General features: G+C 40.5%; 1 protein-coding gene and 1 pseudogene across 6 annotated transcripts in view; both read right to left on the bottom strand.

The window, feature by feature from the left end:
- The window catches only part of RNF214 (ring finger protein 214), a 58,509-nt gene that overhangs the window by 4,227 nt on the left and 34,265 nt on the right, over positions 1-20,017 (bottom strand). For all 6 annotated transcript variants that reach the window (XM_066245474.1, XM_066245480.1, XM_066245466.1 and 3 more), the window contains exons 7-12: positions 2,150-2,246; positions 1,887-1,975; positions 1,191-1,281; positions 893-991; positions 303-679; positions 46-178 (exon numbers count right to left, since the gene is read on the bottom strand). In XM_066245474.1, coding sequence (XP_066101571.1) covers positions 46-178; positions 303-679; positions 893-991; positions 1,191-1,281; positions 1,887-1,975; positions 2,150-2,246 — 886 coding nt within the window. The remainder of the gene's footprint in view (positions 1-45; positions 179-302; positions 680-892; positions 992-1,190; positions 1,282-1,886; positions 1,976-2,149; positions 2,247-20,017) is intronic.
- LOC136321490 (U2 spliceosomal RNA) lies at positions 11,035-11,245 on the bottom strand (annotated as a pseudogene).

Genomic DNA, 20,017 nt, shown 5'->3' with positions numbered 1-20,017 from the left:
TACATCTTGGCAGGTCTGAGCTCTCCCCCAAGGGGCTTATTCTACCTGAGTACTCGCCGCCACTCGCTCATGTTCTGCCAGTCGGGCCGCTACCAACTGGATCAGCTCCTCCATGGTCAGGCCTGCCATAGTGGTACGTGCCGTCTTGATTTGCTGAAGAATGTTGGTCATCTGGGCCCTGAAAAAGAAAGGGAGAGATAGTCTATGCTATACTTATGGGGAATGTCCATGAAACCTCTCCTATTTTAGCCCATAACATTTCTCTGCCAACTTTTAAAAAATCAGTCCTTCAAGACACTTACTTATTGCATTGTGGGAACCGAGTCAGCAGCTTCTCCAGGATCTTCTCCAGCTTGTCTACTGGTTGGGGTCGGGGAGCTTCGGCAGAAGCTTTAACACCACCCAAGCCTGGGGGAGGCGGGATGGAGGCGGCAGGGGGCATGTGGGGACCGTGGGAGCTGACAAGGGAACCCAAGCCAGGGCTGCTTCTCCCGTGGGAGCCAGGAAGGGGCGGGGAAGGCTGGTTGGGTTGGGAAAGGGCAGGGTTCAGGATTGGGAAAGACAAGGAGCGGGGGTCTGCACTGGGCATAACCATGGGCATTGTGACCTGCCCAATGGAGAAGGGCATCCGAGGAACCAGAGAGGGACTAGGCTGAAACACCTGAAGCATAAAGTCTGTCTGTAGAGGGGAAGAGGTAAGGACAAAAGAGAGAAGAAGAAAATGAAAGGTTAGGAAACTACAGTAGAAATCAATAAGCAACTATTACACCAAATAATACCAATAACAACCAATAATAATATAATAATAAAACCAGTATCTTCTTAAGGAGAACAGGTGAAGGACTCTGATTCTGTCCCAGAAAGGCTGAGTTCCCCAAACCAGCATTCTCACCTCTGAGGGGGGAGGAGGCAAAGTAGGAGTAGGGATCTGGGGCAGGCTGCTGAGCTTGGCTCCGCTCCGCACCAGCTGGATGTGACTATTAAACTGGTCCTACAGAGAGAAGGGAGAGGGTCAGCCTTCACCACAGAGCTGAGGGCGCTTCTCAGAACAAGAGCACTGCCGATACGAAGATAACAAAGGAAGGGGAGAACAGGCTCCAAATGGCAATGCAAAAGGCCCCACCTCTCTGTCACCACAAGGATTTAAGCACAGACTAACTCAGGCTCATGATCCCCACTACTGCACTCACCCGAACATTCTTTTTCATCATCCGAACTCCATTCAGTCTTGTCTCCCACTCCTGTTTGGAACGAACTGTCTCTAGTGTTGGGGGAGTAGACCTTTCAAGAAACCAACAGGAATTTACAGAATTAAAGAAAGCCCAACTCCCAACGCTCTGAGAGAATATAGCAGTAACTGGCTAATAGGCCTGGAGAGAAGAGGTCAAACCAGATGCAAGAGAAGGCTGAGGATCTAAGTCATTTGCCTCACTGTAACTCCAGCACCTTTTAAGCCAAGTACTAGAGAAAGAGAACCAACCACTGAGACATAGGCCTGTTTGCCTGAAAACACCACAGGAGTCCTCCAGACTCCACAGCAGCAAGAGGAAAGCCAACTACATAAGAAATGAATCTCCAAAGATACCTGTTACGCTTGACAGCATGAAAGATACTGTTTATACAACTGGAAATGATACAACAGAAAATATAAAACTGTAGAAAGGAAGAGTTACTGAGAAATAGGAAGTTAGAATACGGGAAGAGAAATCACAGAATAATTACTACTGCACAGACAGACAAGACCTTGAAATTCCTGTAAAGACAGAACAAATGCCAGACTAGCTGGTCTGGGGTTTCAAACCTAAACAACAAAACAAAACAAAACAGCCCCCTCCACACACACAAAACTGCAGGACCATTAAACTCTAGGATGGAAAGATATTTACTTGAGGTAAGTAAGGTGAAGTTCTGCTTCTTTTTCTGCTTCTTCAAGCTTCAACACCAGCAACTCTTTCCGACTCTCTAGTGATAAGATCTAAGAAAACCACACACACACTTTATTAATTTTACAAATACAAAGCTTAGTTAAAACCAATGCTTCATGACTATATGGTATAATACTTATATGGCTTAGTGATACACCATTATCAAAAAGACAGACCATCTGGAAGCCCAAAATCAAGGCCTTCAATATACCAACTCTTCTCACCTCTGCCTTCCAAGCCCGTTCTGTCTCTTCCATAATGTTCTGATTTATTTCACCATCTTGATTCTTGAGTCTGTCCAGTTCCATTTCCCACACCTCTCTGTAACATAAGAAACCAAGAACAAGACTAAGGGGAGAAACGCAAAGTAAAACCCAAAATTGGTCTGCCAAGTATGTTACAGGAAGTCTTATTCTAAGTATTAACTTTGATATAGCCAAATAATAAATATAGACAAGTAATGTTTAAAGTTCTATATTTCCTCATGTATAAGAAAACTTTTTCCAAAAAATTTGGGGTCTAAAAACTGGGTGTGTAGGCCCTGGCCGGTTAGCTCAGTGGTAGAGTGTCAGCCTGGCATGCAGGAGTCCCAGGTTCGATTCCCGGCCAGGGCACACAGGAGAAGCGTCCATCTGCTTCTCCACCCCTCCCCCTCTCCTTCCTCTCTGTCTCTCTCTTCCCTTCCCGCAGCCAAGGCTCCATTGGAGCAAAGTTGGCCCGGGCACTGAGGATGGCTATATGGCCTCTGCCTCAGGTGCTAGAATGGCTCTGGTTGTAACAGAGCAACGCCCCAGATGGGCAGAGCATCGCCCCCTGGTGGGCATGCCAGGTGGATCCCACCTGGTGGGCATATGGGAGTCTGTCTGACTGCCTCCCTGTTTCCAACTTCAGAAAAATTAAAAAAAACAAAAAACTGGGTGTGTCTTATACAGTGGCTGTAGATTTTTTACTTGCATTTCTCCCTTTTTCAGGCTTGTTTTTATGCTAATTGCTGAAGACAGTGATTCGTCATCAGACACAGATGAGGACAAGTTAATGGATGTGAATTTTGACAGTGATGAGGAGTTGTAAGACCTTAATAATGAATAAAACTTGAGTTCAATAACTTTATGTAATAAATATGGTAGTCTGTAACCACATAAAAGCAAGTAAAATTTTAAAGTAAAAATGTTCACATCTCCACTTTCTAAAATAAGGTTACACGAAGCAGGAAAAAGAGTGTACTTAGAACCCAAACCCACTAAAGGCAGAATGTTCTTGTATGTTCAAGGAGGGCTTACAATTATTATTGCACCCGCCCTTGCCGGTTAACTCTGTGAAGAGTGTCGGACGCGTATCAAAGTTGCCCTTTTGATCACGGGTCAGGGCACACACAGGAACAGCTCATTGTTCCTGTCTCAATCTCTCTCTCTCTTTCTTCTCTATTCTCCTTCCTCCTCTCTCACTAAAATCAATAAATCTGGTGTGAATGAGTTAACATTAAAAAAAAATTATTATTGCAATTCTCTTATTTGCAACTTATCTTTCAAGACAGGTACTGAAGAATGCAGGATGAAAAACAGGGGTCCACTGAGCACTCATCTCTGACTCAGAACCAAGCATATACATAGTTGCCAAATTACTGATTTCCCTGTGTTCTTAGCTACAGTGAACATTCTTCACAAAGAAAAAAATCTTCTCTTCATACATCAGCACTTTCCACTTCCAATAGTTTCCTCCCATCTTGCATGCCCCAACCTAAACCCCATCTCAAGCATAATACACACATTCTGGGTTAGGATGACAACTGCCCTGTTTGTCTGCTCCTGAGGAATTTCCCAGGAGTTGGGACAGTCGAGCACCCTGCTCAGGACTAAAGATGCCAATAAAGGAACAGAGCCAGCAAAAGAAATCCCTTATATTACAATTGATTGTAATAAGTTTTATGGCTAAAAGCAACAAAATTACCCAGATCAGTGGGCAAAATAATATGGAAAAGTTTAAATTATTATTATTTTTTAAAATTTATTTAATTAATTTATTTTACAGAGACAGAGAAAGAGGGATAGATAGGGACAGACAGACAGGAACGGAGAGAGATGAGAAGCATCAATCATCAGTTTTTCATTGTGACACCTTAGTTGCTCATTGATTGCTTTCTCATATGTGCCTTGATCATGGGCCTTCAGCAGACTGAGTAACCCCCTTGCTCAAGCCAGCAACCTTGGGTCCAAGCTTTGCTCAAACCAGATGAGCCTGTGCTCAAGCTGGCGACCTTGAGGTCTCGAATTGGGTCCTCCACATCCCAGTCCGACGCTCTATCCACTGCGCCACCGCCTTGTCAGGTTAAATTATTTTTAAAAGGTGAAAATAAGAAGAAAACGTTGATGAGGTCACCAGTTGGAAACCCTGGGCTTGCCTGGTCAAGGCATGTATGGGGGTTGATGCTTCCTGCTCCTCCCACCTTCTCTCTCTCTCCTCTCTAAAATGAATAAAAAAAAAAATTAAAAAAAAAATATATATATATAAAAAGAAAACACTGAAAAGAGTTACATCTTTAAAATGTCCTGTTTTCTTTAGTGAGTGCAACAGCTTTATTACTCTTCTATTTTTTTCGTAGCCTTACATATTTGAAAGGGAGCAATTCACTTAAATCGTTGAGGTCTCTTCTTTTACTTGATCCAGTCTTCCCTACACCCTTGTTCTCTATTTCACTGGTGAAGTACGTGTGTGTGTGTGTGTGTGTGTGTGTGTTACACATATTCACTGGTTCACTAACACTGCCCCTCTACTGACAAGGTCTATTTAGTGTAATAGAAATGACTGTGTGGGTGAAAATTTTCTTCCTTAATCTCCATGTGTTGTCCTCAAAATAACTTCCTACCAGAGGAAAAACTCTGTTATTTAGACAAAGGTTTATAGCAGATGTGTTTTCCTGCTACAACACAAATTCCTCAAGTTAAAAAATATGAGTCACCAAAATTCTTACCATAAGGATATGTGAAATATATTGTGGGGTCAGTCAATGATCTCTTTAGCCTACTAGTCATTCTTTGACAATGGGATAATTGTAGGAAAATATTACAGTTGCCTTCTTTGATCAACGCTATTCTTTTTTATTATTTAATTGATTTTGAGAGAGAAAGAGACAGGAAGGGAGAGAGGGAGAGAGGAAAGTGAGTGAGAAGCATTAGCTTGTCATTGTTTCACTTTAGTTGTTCACTGACTGCTTCTCATATGTACCTTGATCAGGGAGCTCAAACTGAGCCAGTGACCCCTTGCATAAGCCAGCAACATTGGGAATCAAGCCAGTGACCTATGGACTCAAGCCAGCAAGCCCATGCTCAAGCTGGTAACCTTGGTGTTTTGAATCTGGGACCTCAGCGTTGTAGGTCAATGCTCTATCCACTGCACCACCAGTGGATAGAGCAATCTACCAGTCAGTCAATCAATGTTATTCTTGAAGATGACAGATGATTAACTAAATACCTCTAATTTCATTAAATACATTTGTCAACTACAGATATACATTTATATACAGTGGTCCCTCGTCTATCACGGGTGCTAGGTTCCAAAACCCTGCGCGATAAGCAAAAATCCATGAAGTAGCGACTTTATATTTATTTTATTATTTATGTATTTTTACATATATTTTAAGGCTTTATAAACTCTCCCCACACTCTTATAAACCTTTCTTACATGGTTATTAACCTTTCTCACACTTATTTTACTGCAAAAGTAATTAAAATAATAAAAATATTAAAATACCTATATACCGCAAAATGACGCAATATAGTGAAAAATCAGCAATACAAAATTAGATATATACAATTTAAAAATCTGTAATACAGTGAGACCATGAAAAGTGAACCGCAATATTGCGAGGGATAACTGTACTAGAAAAATCCTCCTACCATGCCTATATTTGTGTGTGTGACAGAGACAGAGACAGCGAGAGGGACAGACAGTCAGGGACAGACAGACAGGGAGAGAGAAGTATCAATTCTTCATTGTGGCTCCTTAGTTGTTCATTGACTGCTTTCTTATATGTGCCTTGACCAGCGGGCTGCAGCAGAGCGAGTAACCCCTTGCAGCAAAGCGAGAGACAGTCCATATATTCACACACAAAAAAAGTTTTTCCTTTGGGCGTTTGGCTACATCTACCTTATTGGGCCCCAACAGACAAAAGTGACTACTAGCAATCACAACCACAACCACAACCACTGCTAGCAAACAACTTAAACAATTATAAAAATGCTCAGCCTTACATGTTAACTACACTGTAACATATATACCAGATCTCACTTCACTAAAGGGTACTACCTGCAACCCATGCTAGAAAAAAAATCAGTTTGCCCTGGCCAGTTGGCTCAGTGGTAGAGCGTCAACCTAGCATGTGAAGTTCCAGGCTCGATTCCCGGCCAGGACACACAGGAGAAGCGCCCATCTGCTTCTCTTCCCTTCCCCCTCTCCTTTCTCTCTATCTCTCTCTTCTCCTCCTGCAGCCAAGGCTCCACTGGAGCAAAGTTGGCCCAGGTGCTGAGGATGGCTCCATGGCCTCCACCTCAGGCACTAGAATGGCTCCAGTTGCAACAGAGCAATGTCCCAGATGGCAAAGCATCGCCCCCTGTTGGCATGCCAGGTGGATCCTGGTTGGGCACATGTGGGAGTCTGTCTCTCTGCCTCCCAGTTTCTCACTTCAGAAAAAAAAAATCTGTTCCCTATAGTAAACAATAAAAAAAAAATTCCCTGGTAGGACAGAAACAGTGCACTGCATCTACTGGAACTTTTAAAACACTTGGTCTAATTTCTTTCAAGTCCCATGCTTTGTTATTTTGCATAGCTAGTTCAGGGAATCAATGGTTCAAATGAGGAAATCCTACCAGATTGTATAAGCCTGACTTCTTGTAGGTCCCAGTGTTTGCATAATTTTAAATCAATTTGGTTTTGATCATGTAAATAATACAAATTATAAAAAGTTTAGAAAATACAAAACATAAGACTATAACACAGCCTGACCAGGCAGTGGCATAGTGGATAGAGCATCAGACTGGGACCCAGAGAACCCAGGTTTGAAACCCCAAGGTCGCTGGCTTGGACACAAGCTCATCCAGCTTAAGCACAGGCTCACCAGTTTGAGCACTGGGTTGCTGGCTTAAGAGTGGGATCATAGACATGATCCCACAGTCACTGGCTTGAGCAAGGGGTCACTCACTCTGCTGCAGCCCTCTGGTCAAGGCACATATGAGAAAGCAGTCAATGAACAACAAAGGAGCCGCAATGAAGAATTGATGCTTTTCATCTCTCTCCCTTCCTGTCCGTCTCTATCTGTCCCTCTCTCTGTCTCTCTGTCTCAAACATATATATATATATAACATAGAGGTTCCAACTCTTCTATTTATTGGTTGTATAACCCTAGACAAATTAATCTTTATAGGCCTCATTTTCTTCATCTGAAAAATGAGTAGTACCTACATCATGGGATTCATGGGAGAGTTCACCAAGAAAACACACATAAAGAATTTAATATGGCCCTGGCCGGTTGGCTCAGTGGTAGAGCGTCGGCCTGGCATGTGGAAGTCCCGGGTTTGATTCCTGGCCAGGGCACACAGGAGAGGCGCCCATCTGCTTCACCCCTCCCCCTCTCCTTCCTCTCTGTCTCTCTCTTCCCCTCCCGCAGCCAAGGCTCCATTGGAGCAAAAGATGGCCTGGGCGCTGGGGATGGCTCCTTGGCCTCTGCCCCAGGCGCTAGAGTGGCTCTGGTTGCGACAGAGCGACGCCTAGGATGGGCAGAGCATCGCCCCCTGGTGGGCGTGCCAGGTGGATCCTGGTCGGACACATGTGGGAGTCTGTTGACTGCCTCCCCGTTTCCAGCTTCAGAAAAATACAAAAACCAAATAAATAAATAAATAAAAAGAATTTAATGTAGTGCCTAGCACATAGGACATATCCAACAAATGTTATTTTAAAAGTATTTTTAATTCAATTTCTCACAACTGCACTACTAACAAGAATCAGTATACTCCTTTCCAGTCTTTTAAAAGAAATATTTGTATATTTATATAAGTATATATAATATACAAATTTATTAAATATGCTTCTCAACGACTAGGATTTTTATCTTAGTCTCTCAGCCTCATATATTTTTCCATATCATTAAGTATTCTTAATACTTACAAAGTTACTTAAAAATATAAAAATGTGATTTTTAAATAACTAGCTATTGCACATATATATCATTATTTAAGTATTCTCTGAAGTTATTTTCAATTTCACAATTATAAGTAATTCTATAATGAGTATCTGTGCATAGGTACTAAATTAATGATAAAAATAATGTATCTGGATTTGAGAGAAGCTATTTATGGTAGTTAAGAACATAGCCTCTGGAGCCAAATTAAGCTCTAAGTTAAAACTCAGAATTATTACTTTTCCATGCCTCATTTTGTTAAAGTAAAATAGGAATAATAAGAAAATCTGCCTGACCTGTGGTGGCGCAGTGGATAAAGTGTCGACATGGAAATGCTGAGGTCGCCGGTTCGAAACTCTGGGCTTGCCTGGTCAAGGCACATATGGGAGTTGATGCTTCCAGCTCCTCCCCCCCCTTCTCTCTCTCTGTCTCTCCTCTCTCTCTCTCTCTCTCTCTCTCCCTCTCCTCTCTAAAATGAATAAATTTTAAAAAAATTAAAAAAAAAAAAAAGAAAATCTACCTCTCATAGCACTATCAGATTAGAGTTAAGTATGTAATACATTTAGAATAGTTTCTGCCATATAGTTAACAACTTAAGAAATGTTAGTTATCATATGAATGTTAGAACATTTTCCTTCAGAGAAAATATATGTAGTATATATTTTTTCCACCACTAGTGGTAGTGGAAATCAGATGATTTTAATAGAGAGAAAGAGATGTTAAATGTCTTGTGATACCCTCAACAGTCAGAAAGAAAGCTAACAATTAAGATATTAAGTCCCAGCCCCAAAATACCTTCCCTTCAGATACACTGTACTCTTAGTAAGGCAAAAGGAAAAACGAAACAAAAACCGTTGGATGAATTAATGTATAAGGGTTGGCTGCCTTGAATTTGGAGTAGGTTATGAAATCCTTTCTCTGAAATTGAAGCTAATAAAAACCAATGTAGAATGAGTGAGATCAGACATAAAGCAGAAAAAATTTACCCTGGGATGAACTGCAAATTTATTGTTTATGAGGCTAGAAATCTTGCTTGATTTAATTCAATCAACAACATTTACTAAGTCGCCTAATGACAAGCATTCTGCTAAAATCTGGGATTTAAGATGCCCAGTCCCGGCCTAGCGTGCGGAGGACCCGCGTTCGATTCCCGGCCAGGGCACACAGGAGAAGCACCCATTTGCTTCTCCACCCCTCCGCCGTGCTTTCCTCTCTGTCTCTCTCTTCCCCTCCCGCAGCCAAGGCTCCATTGGAGCAAAGATGGCCCGGGCGCTGGAGATGGCTCTGTGGCCTCTGCCTCAGGCACTAGAGTGGCTCTGGTCGCAACATGGCGATGCCCAGGATGGGCAGAGCATCGCCCCCTGGTGGGCAGAGCGTCGGCCCATGGTGGGCGTGCAGGGTGGATCCTGGTCGGGCGCATGCGGGAGTCTGTCTGACTGTCTCTCCCTGTTTCCAGCTTCAGAAAAAAAAAAAAAAAAAAAAAAAGATGCCCAGTCCCTGTCCCCAAGAAGCTCAGAGTCTAGTAGTTTTCTGGGTGAACAGAAGAAATAAGAAAATTTGGGCCTGACCAGGCAGTGGCACAGTGGATAGAGCATCAGACTGGGACCCAGACGACCAGGTTCAAAACTCTGAGGTTGCCAGCTTGAGTGTGAGGTCACTGGCTTGAGCAAGGGGTCACTCGCTCTGCTGTAGCCCCGGTCAAGGCACATATGAGAAAGCAATCAATGAACAACTAAGGTACTGCAACAAAGAACTGATGCTTCTCATATCTCTCTCTCCCTTCCTGTCTGTCGCTATCTGTCCCTCTCTCTGACTCTCTGTCTCTGTCACATAAAAAAATTAAAAAAAGAAAATTTGGGGCAGAACAATGAATGTGTGCAAAGGTGCAAAGGCCTAAGAATAAGCGAGCACTGAGCTGAGGAAGCAGCCCGGGTTGTTCAGCAGGCACTGGACATACAAGGCCAGCACTTGGGGCTATTATCTGGGCTGGAGAGACAAATGACTGTGTCACTAGCAGAGATAGTAGTAGAAACCCTAGGTAACCTAGAACAGCAGTTTACAAAGCATAGTTCATGGTTCTTAACACCATTTGAGGGCCTGGTCTATGAAGCAAAAACTAATTTCATGGTAATACTAAAATTATTTGCCTTTTTCACTCTCATTCTTTTGTAAGTCTACAATGGAGTTTTCCTGAGACCACATGACAAGTGATAATATCATCACTTTGATGGCTAATGGAATATATGCTTATCTATTCATATGTTTTCTAGCATTTTCTAAGGTGGGTTTAGGATATAATTTAGCCTCTCAATTTTTTCTTTCTCAATTATTCTGTCATATTCTTCCTAGCCATTTTTAGTAATACTTGCTGTCATCCATATAATCCCATTATTGCCTAATAAATCATTATTGTAAAATTTCAAAGTTCTTCATGCATCTTGGTAGAAACAAGTATTTTTTGTTACTTTGTTTTTCAATAATATTTTTTATTTTTTTGAAAACTTTTCTCAATGTTTAAATTATATCTAAAATGTATTGTTTTATTTTAATATTTTTTCTAAAATAAAAGATTTATTTGGTATTTTCCCTTATATTTAAAAATAAATCGCTGGCTCAAAAAATATTAAAAGACTCACTTTCTCAGCCCACAGCTGGAATGTAGACATCTAAAGACGCTAAAAATAAAGCAACTGGCCAAAGAAACTGGCAAAATTATAAATAAGAAACCAAAGTATGCCTGACCAGGCGGTGGTGCAGTGGACGGAGCATCAGACTGGGATGCAGAGGACCCAGGTTCGAGACCCTGAGGTCGCCAGCTTGAGCGCGGGCTCATCTGGTTTGAGCAAAAGCCCACCAGCTTGAACCCAAGGTCGCTGGCTCCAGCAAGGGGTTGCTCAGTCTGCTGAAGGCCCGCAGTCAAGGCACATATGAGAAAGCAATCAGTGAACAACTAAGGTGTTGCAACGTGCAATGAAAAACTAATGATTGATGCTTCTCATCTCTCTCCGTTCCTGTCTGTCTGTCCCTGTCTATCTCTCTCTCTGACTCACTCTCTGTCTCTGTAAAAAATAACTTAAAAAAAAAGAAACCAAAGTATAACGAAAGCCACCTTTCTCTACACTTGATCTTAGCCAAAAGGCCGAGAAGCGATGCTAGCCACCTTTCTCTTTATTTCATAGATGTTAATAATTTACCTTACTGAATCTTAGGTGACAGAATATTTTATTATCATATTATGCCAATTAAGACAGAATATTTTATTATTATTATATTATGCCAATTAAGTTACCATGACATTTTGAGACCACTCAGAATTTAAAGAAAAAGGAATTGAATATTTTAAATGCAGATGTAATAAGTTCTTTAAAACTTTTTAAATTGTTAAAGCCTTTCAAGTTCAAAGTAAAAAAGACAGTGAAGCAGCTTCCGCAGTCAGTGCCTGCCCTGAATTACCCAAGCAGCACAGCCTGACAGCAGGCACTGCAGCATGCTGGCTGGAAGGAAAGTCACTAAAACAAATCCTGGCAGCACTGCTTTTCAGTGATACAGTAAGTAGCTCAGTAAGCTAATAATTTTGCTGCAAATTTAAAGAATTTAGGATTTCACCTCTGGAATTTGTAACTTTGTTCTACAAAAAAATCTACAGATCCGGCTAGACTTGCTATTTCGTTTACACTCATCTAGGGCTAGCACCAACCAGTCACCAACGATGATCTTGTATGTGACTTCTCAGCAACAAACACAAGTGATGTTCAGAAAATCCAAGTTGAATAACTTTTTTTAATCTCATGGTTATCCTAGAACAATTGTGTTGATACTTACAGTGCACTTCTAGTATAAAAACTATAGCGGATGAAAATATTGGCACCATACAAAATCAAGGTACTGGCATCAAATTTTATCATTAACGATTGTATTCTTTACTGCCATATACATGCAGTTGGAGGAGGGCATAAAAATAATTTTATTAAATATCAACCCTTACGTAAACATTTTTTAATATTCTGATTTGATGGAATGCTACATGCCAAAGTACAGTAGTTATCTCAAGGAAAAACACTTGTGAGACCATTTGAGTTGTGAACTGAACATGGAAATACCATTTTTAAGTTAAAGAACAACTGATAGACCAACTATGATTATTTGAACTTGAGATTTTGGCAGACATATTCTTGAAGATAAATGAAGAACTCTTGTTATTTCAAAGAAAACAGCTGACAGTATTGCCAAGAATAAAATTCATGCTTTCAAGCAAAAATTAGGATTTTGAAAAATCTGTACCAGCCATTGGGAGCTTGATGGCTTCTTACTACTTATAAAGACTATTCTGATGAGATCAATATGATATAACCAGCAATTCTCAACTGGTGTGCCGCAACAATTTTTAAAACACGCAATACTTGACTATTTAGTCAGGACCACTGATCTCTTTTCCCTTAGATTATCAAATAAAAAAATGACAATAGCCAACAGAATAGTCAACCAGAGTGAATGAGTCAAAATTATACCTCTGATTTTTTTGTCAAATCAGCAAAAAATTATATTTTTTGGTGTGCTGCAGAATTTTAGTAATTAGTTTATTATGTCATGATATGAAAAAGATCAAAGATCGTGATGTAAGATAATGTGATTCTTTAAATATTATAAAATAAAATGTCTCAACACTTGGAAGATCTGAATTAACTGAACCAACATTTTCCAAATCATCAATGCATTGTGTCATTATATCAACACTGGGACCCCACCTGGAACCCCAGAATTGTTAGAAAGATTATTTTAAGCTGAAGACATTAAAAGTTCAACGGACTTGGGAAAATAAGCCTCCTGGGAGCTTCCTTTATCTGACTCAAATTCTTCTTTAGGGCAGTTGTACTCTGAGGAGAATGCAAATAAAAGCTACCCTGAATCCCTTCTCCAAGGGAATTTTAGGGCCCTGAAAGACAGAAAAACAATTCATACCTGTATAGTAAATGCTATTTCAAACATTTTATCTCTTGTTCTCCTGAAAACCCATTCATCTTTCTAAGAAGTCCCATAAGTGCCCCTTCTCCCCCTCCTTCTGAGAAGTCATTTGTTTTCCCACAAGAGGCTTTCTTACCTCTTTCCTTCACCTATGAAAATGGCATATAAGCCCCAAATTCCAACCACCCCTTTGAGGTACTTATTACTGAGTTCTCTCACATAGATCACACTGCACATGTAAACTGTTCTTTCTTTCTCTATCATTCTGTCTTTTGTCAGTTTAACTCAAAGCCCTCACATGCTGAACCTAACACAGCGGAGGTAAAAGCTTTCCTCCCCTGCACAACATACTTAAAAGATCCATTCAAAGTACAGGGCAAGCCAATGGATTTTAATGTAACAGTACAAAAAGTTCACTGATATGGTTTCAGAATGCACGATGCAACTTTAAGAAACTATCACCTGTCAAATTTTGGGGTACTATCAAAGAAGAATATCCAGTTATCCAAAAGGCTATTAATACACTCTTTGCTTTTCAATTACAGATCTGTACTCATCACCAGACTTTCTCTTATAATTTAACCAAAACAACATACTGCAATAGATTAAATGCAAAAGTATATAGGAGAATTAAGTTTCTTCCATTAAAGACACTTGTAGCCTAACCAGGCGGTGGTGCAGAGGATAGAGCATTGGACTGGGACACAGAAAACCCAGGTTCGAGACCCCGAGGTCGCCAGCTTGAGCACAGGCTCATCTGGTTTGAGCAAGGCTCACCAGCTTGAGCCCAAGGTCGCTGGCTCGAGCAAGGGGTTACTCGGTCTGCTGTAGCCCCCCCGTCAAGGCACATATGAGAAAACAATCAATGAACAACTAAGGTGCCACAGTGAAAAATTGACGCTTCTCATCTCTCCCCCTTCCTGTCTGTCTGTCCCTATTTGTCCCCCTGTCTCACTCTGTCACACACACAAAAAAAGACACTTGTAAAAACATAAACAATGTTTTTTTCTAACTAAATTTATTTTTGCTTTGGGTTAGGCAAAGAGCTCTTGGGACACAAAATGTGTGAACCAAAAAAGAAAAAAAGGTAAACTGAACTTTATCAAAATAAAACTTTTGCATTTCAAAAGACAGTGTTATAAAAGGCAGGTTGGCCTGTAGTAGCACAGTGGGTGGAACGTCAACCTGGAACACTGAGTTCGCTAGTTCAAAACCTTGGGCTTACATGGTCAAGGCAGATACAAGTAATCAATGAACAACGAAGTGAGGCAACTATGAGTTGATACTTCTCACTCCCCATCCCTCTCTATCCTTTCTCTGTAAAATCAATAAGTGAAAAAATTTTTTTAAAGTGCAAATACAATTGACAGATTGGGAGAAAATATTTGTAAAACACATATCTGATAAAAGGATTACTGAGTAATAAAATACTCAATAAGAAAACATATTTTTTTCAAATGGGTAAAAAACTTCATAAGCGGGTAGATAATTGATTAAAAAATGACAAATGGCAGATAAGAACATAAAAAGGTATTCAACATCAATAGTCATTAGGGAAATTCAAATTAAAATCACAATGAGTTATCACTAAACACTTATTAGAACGGCTAAACTAAAAAGACTGATGATACCAAGTACTGGTGAGGACATGGAGTAAATGCAGTACTCACACATTGCTGGTGGAAATGCAAAAGAACAAAGCAAGCAACTCTGAAAAGAGTTTGGCAGTTTCTTATGAAGTTAGGCCAATATAGCTCAGCATTCCTACTCCTGAGCATGTACTTACCCAAGAGAAAAGAACACAGGTCCACATAAACACCTGTACTTGAATATTCAGAGCAGCTTAGTTACATAAGCTAATTTGGTAAAATCTTACAATGGACTCCTAAGCAATAAAGAAGAATAAGTTACTGATATGTGCACCAACATGGATGAATCACAAAAGTTTTATTCTAAACAAGCAGACACAAAAGGCTATATATATATATTGTATAATTCTGTTTACATCAAGTTCTAGAAAAGGCAAAACTACAGTGAGAGAAAGCAGACCACTGTGTATCAATGGCTGAAGGTAGAAGAAGCAGTAGACTCCAAAGAGACATGAAAGAACTTTTTGGGATAGTAGAAATATTTTATACTATGATTGTGGTGGTAGCTACATGACTATATATGTTTATCAAAACTCACCATTTAAAATGGGTGAATTTTATCATAAAGTGAGTTTAAAACAATTTTTAAACCCTCCATCCCCAAAGCCAGTGCCCTAACCCTGCTCCACTCCCAATAGTCACCATCTCTGCCATCTCAGACATCTCACTGTCACAACTTCTCTTCTCCCTCGACAATCAACAAATCTCATCAACCCTACCTCAGAATACCCCACCTGTTGGTTCCTTCACCACATAGATCAGGCCCTCCTTTTATCTTGCCGAAACTGTCTTCCTGACACCAGTTTATTTTCACTTTAGCCCATCTAACTTAATTCAGCCAGAGTTAACCTTCTAAAAATAAATCTGGTGACCCTGGCCAGTTGGCTCAGCCATAGAGCATCGGCCCGGCGTATGAAAGTCTGGGATTCAATTCTCAGCCAGGACACACAGGAGAAGCGCCTATCTGCTTCTCCATCCTTCCTCCTCTCCTTTCTCTCTATCTCTCTCTTCCCCTCCCGCAGCCAAAGGTCCATTGGAGCAAAGTTGGCCTGGGCACTGAGGATGGCTCCATGGCCTCAGCCTCAGGTGCTAGAATTGCTCCTATTGCAGCGGAGCAACACCCCAGAGGGGCTGAGCATCGCACCCTGGTGGGCATGCTGGGTGGATCCCGGTCAGGCACATGCGGGAGTCTATCTGTTCCTCCCACCTCCTTCTCATTTTGGAAAAATACAAAAAATAAAATAAAATAAATTTAAAACAATCTGGAAAGGTCTAGCCCTGGCTGGATAGGTTGGCTGCTTAAAGCATCATCCTAAAACACAGAGGTTGTTGGTCTATATACTGGAACAGAGTGATGTTCCTGTCTATCTCTTCCTTATTCTCTCGCTAAATCAATCAATAAAAAATTTAAAAATATATGAAGAGGTCCACTTCCAATAAGGGCAGACTTGCTCCTAACAGACCAACATCCTGCAGGTCAAAAACTATAAATTCTAAACAAACTGTAAAAAACCATTACTTGATGGCCCTAAAGAACAAATAAGAACCAAAGCATAAACTGAAGATCTGCCATTTGAAAGAAGTGAATATCAATGTTTCCTTTTTTTTAAGGGTTATTTGCCTAAGGCAAACTCCAGCCAGCTCCATGCTGATGGTTATAACTGAGATAGAAACCCTGCAGGCGTACCAGCTCAAAATCAGAAAAAGAAAAAAAAAAGTTGACAGCTACCATAACACTGGGAGCTAGAAAATGAGGAAATCCTCAAAGTGAAAAAACACAGAAGGTAAACTCTGTATATAAATCTGTCCAAGTCTCTGGATGATCCCTGAACCCATGTGTGCACAGAAAAGATTCTAAGGAGCTCATCTACAGCTCCATGAAATGAACTAAGACCACCGCTGCTGCCCTCCAGACAAGAGCATGACATTTATGTCCAGCCAAAGAAAGAGATTAATGACAAATTTTTCTTTAAAAAATCAAGACGTTTTGAAGAAATACAACAGAATCCAGAGTCTCTACAATGTATTATTCACAGTAATAAGGATTCAGCCCCAAATTACCAACAGAAGAAGAAACAGAAAACATAATCCACAATCAAGGCCAGAGGTTGGCAAACTAACGGCCTGTGGGTCAAATTCAGGTAAATAAAGTATCTTGGGAACACAGCCAGATTCATTTTGTTTACATATTTTCTGTTGCTGCTTTTATACTACAGCAGAGTTGAATAGTTATGACAATACTATATGGTCTGCAAAGCCTAAAATATTTACTATATAGCAGTCAATCCTTGCCCTCCACACTAAGCCACTGGAAACCATTTACGATTTTCTTGCACTATGGTTTTGTCTTTTCTAGAAATTCTTGTGCATATAATCACACCAGAAGTAGCTTTTATGCTGTTTTCGTATTTAGGATATTGCTTTTGATTCCAACTCCTGGTCAAGAAAAAGGCAATCAATGGAAAAGAACGCCAAGGTGACCAAAATGTTAGAATAAGCAGGCAAGGATTTTAAAGCATCAATTTTAACTATGCAAAAGGACACAAAAGAAAATACGCTTACAAGGACTAAACAAATAACAGTTCTCAGCAAAGAAATGGAAAGTATAAAATAAATTTAAAAAACACTAAAAACTTCTAGTCAATGCCTGACCGGGCAGTGGCGCAGTGGATAGAGTGTCAAACTGGGATGCTGAAGGACCCAGGTTCGAGACCCCGAGGTCGCCAGCTTGAGCGTGGGCTCATCTGGTTTGAGAAAAAGCTCACCAGCTTGGACCAAGGTCTCTGGCTAGAGCAAGGGGTGCTGAAGGCCCGCGGTCAAAGCACATATGAGAAAGCAATCAATGAACAACTAAGGTGTCGCAAGGCACAACGAAAAACTGATGATTGATGCTTCTCATCTCTCTGTTCCTGTCTGTCTGTCCCTGTTTATCCCTCTCTCTGAATCTCTGTCTCTGTAAAAAAAAAACACACACAAAAAAAAAACTTCTAGTCAAACAAGGGAAGAATTGAATTGTCTGGCTTCAAAGTGAGGACTGGGGGTGAGCCTTCTCCCAGAGAGAAGTGCTGGCAGAAGCCACTGTTTCTTTGCTGAGCCCTTGCCCAGCAGGAACAAGTAGGCACCATATTTGAGTCTCCATCAACCTGGCTAACACTGTCTACCCTGGTAATTCTCTGAGACCCTGCTTCACCCAACTTGCAGAGCCACTCAAGCTGTTTCCAGTTGCTTTTCCATACAAGTGGCCTGTCTTGGTGAGTGCAGTGAAGTTTCCTAAATATTTCAAAGGTTCACAAACCCTAAATAAGAAGTACCGGGTCTCAGCATGCCCCATATCTCTGGCTAAGCAGCCTCAAGACTGTCACTAAAGGCTGCCAACCTCAGTTCTCAGTTTATCCTCTCCCAGGCACCTACAAGCCCAGCAAAAGCAGCAACCAACTGCAGATTACTTTGTAGCTCGTACCAAGTGACCTTAGGCAAAGGCTGACCACTGCCTGCACTAGCCCTCCCAAGAGGCCCCAGGACCAACACATCCATAGCCAATTTCAGACCACACCAGAGCACAACTGAACCATCTCCACAAACAACATACCAAAAGGGAGGACTCAGCAGGCACCAGAGCCCCGCTAAGGCGAATCCTGCTCCATGGAGTCAGCCCCTGCAAAACAGCTCCTCTGCTACACTCATGGTCAGTACTCACAGCCAATCACTGAGGGTCAATCTCTTGCACTGATATGTCAAGAGTAATCAGGACCTTTTTTTTTTTTAGCAAGAGAGACAGAGAAAGGGACAGATAGGAACAGACAGGAAAGGGGAGAGATGAAAAGCATCAATTCTTTGTTGCAGCACCCTAGTTGTTCATTGATTGCTTTCTCATATGAGCCTTGATTGGGGGAGGGAGGTGCTATAGCTAAGCCAGTGACCCCTTGCTCAAGCCAGCGACCTTGGGCTCAAGCCAGTGACATTGGGCGTCAAGTCAGTGACCACCGGGTCATGTGTTTCAAAAACTGAATCAGGAAGAATCAAAGAATCTGAATAGACAGATTATAACTAGTGAAACTGAAACAGTAATCAAAAAGTCCCAATAAATAAAAGTCCTCGACTTGGTGAATTTTAATCAAACATTCAAAGAAGAATTAACAGTCATCCTTCTCAAACTATTCCAAATAATTCAAGAGAAGGGAAGACTCCCAAGCTCATTTTATAAGTCCAGCATTGTCATAATTCTAAAACCAGATAAACACACTAAACAAAAGAAAATTATTGATATAAGCCAAAAGACCTGATGAACACAGATGTTAAAATCCTTAATAAAGCAAACTGGATCCAGCAATACATTAAAAATATCATACACCATAATCAAGTAGGATTTATTCCGGGGATGCAAGGTTGATACAATATCCACAAATCAATAAACTTGATACACCATATAAACAAAATGAAGGATAAAAACCATATGATCATACCAATAGATACAGAAAAAGCATTTGATAAAATCCAGCACCCATTTATGATAAAAACTCTCAGCAAAGAGGGAACATACCTCAACGTAATAAAGGTCATATATAACAAACCCACAACCAACACCATACTCAACGGGCAAAAACTACAAGCATTTCCCTCAAGATCAGAACAAGAGAAGTATGTCCGCTTTCACCACTCTTATTCAATGTAGTACTGAAAGTCCTAGCCACAGCAATTGGATAAGAAGAAATAAAAGACATATAAATTGGAAAGAAAGAACCAAAACTGTCATTATTTGCAGATGACATGACAATGTATAAATGGAGAACCCTAAAGATTCCACAAAAAAACTACGGATAAATGAATCCAGTAAAACAGCAGGATACAAAATAAATATCTAGAAATCAGTTGCAATTTTATACATCAATAATAAACTATCCTATTAACAATTGCTTCAAAAAGAATAAAATATCTAGGAATAAATTTAACCAAGGATATAAAAGACCTGTACTCAGAAAATTATAAGACACTGAAGAAGAAAATTAAAGAAGATACAAATATGTTGAAGAATATACCATGTTCATGGACAAAAAGAATTAACATTTAAAATGTCCATACTAACCAAAACAATCTCTAGGTTCAAAGCAATTCCTGTCAAGATACCAATGGCATATTTCACAAAACTAAAACAAATATCCCAAAAACTTTTATGGAACCACAAAAGATCCTGAATAGCAACAGCTAGCTTGAAAAATAAGAACAAAGTTGGAGGAATAATGCTACCTGATATTAAACTGTACTACAAGTCCATAGTAACCAAAACAGCATAATGCTGGCAAAAAAACAGACAC

The sequence above is a fragment of the Saccopteryx bilineata genome, chromosome 1 (assembly GCF_036850765.1).
Source record: "Saccopteryx bilineata isolate mSacBil1 chromosome 1, mSacBil1_pri_phased_curated, whole genome shotgun sequence".
Lineage (NCBI taxonomy): Eukaryota > Metazoa > Chordata > Mammalia > Chiroptera > Emballonuridae > Saccopteryx > Saccopteryx bilineata.
This window is presented reverse-complemented; position numbering and strand designations above follow the sequence as displayed.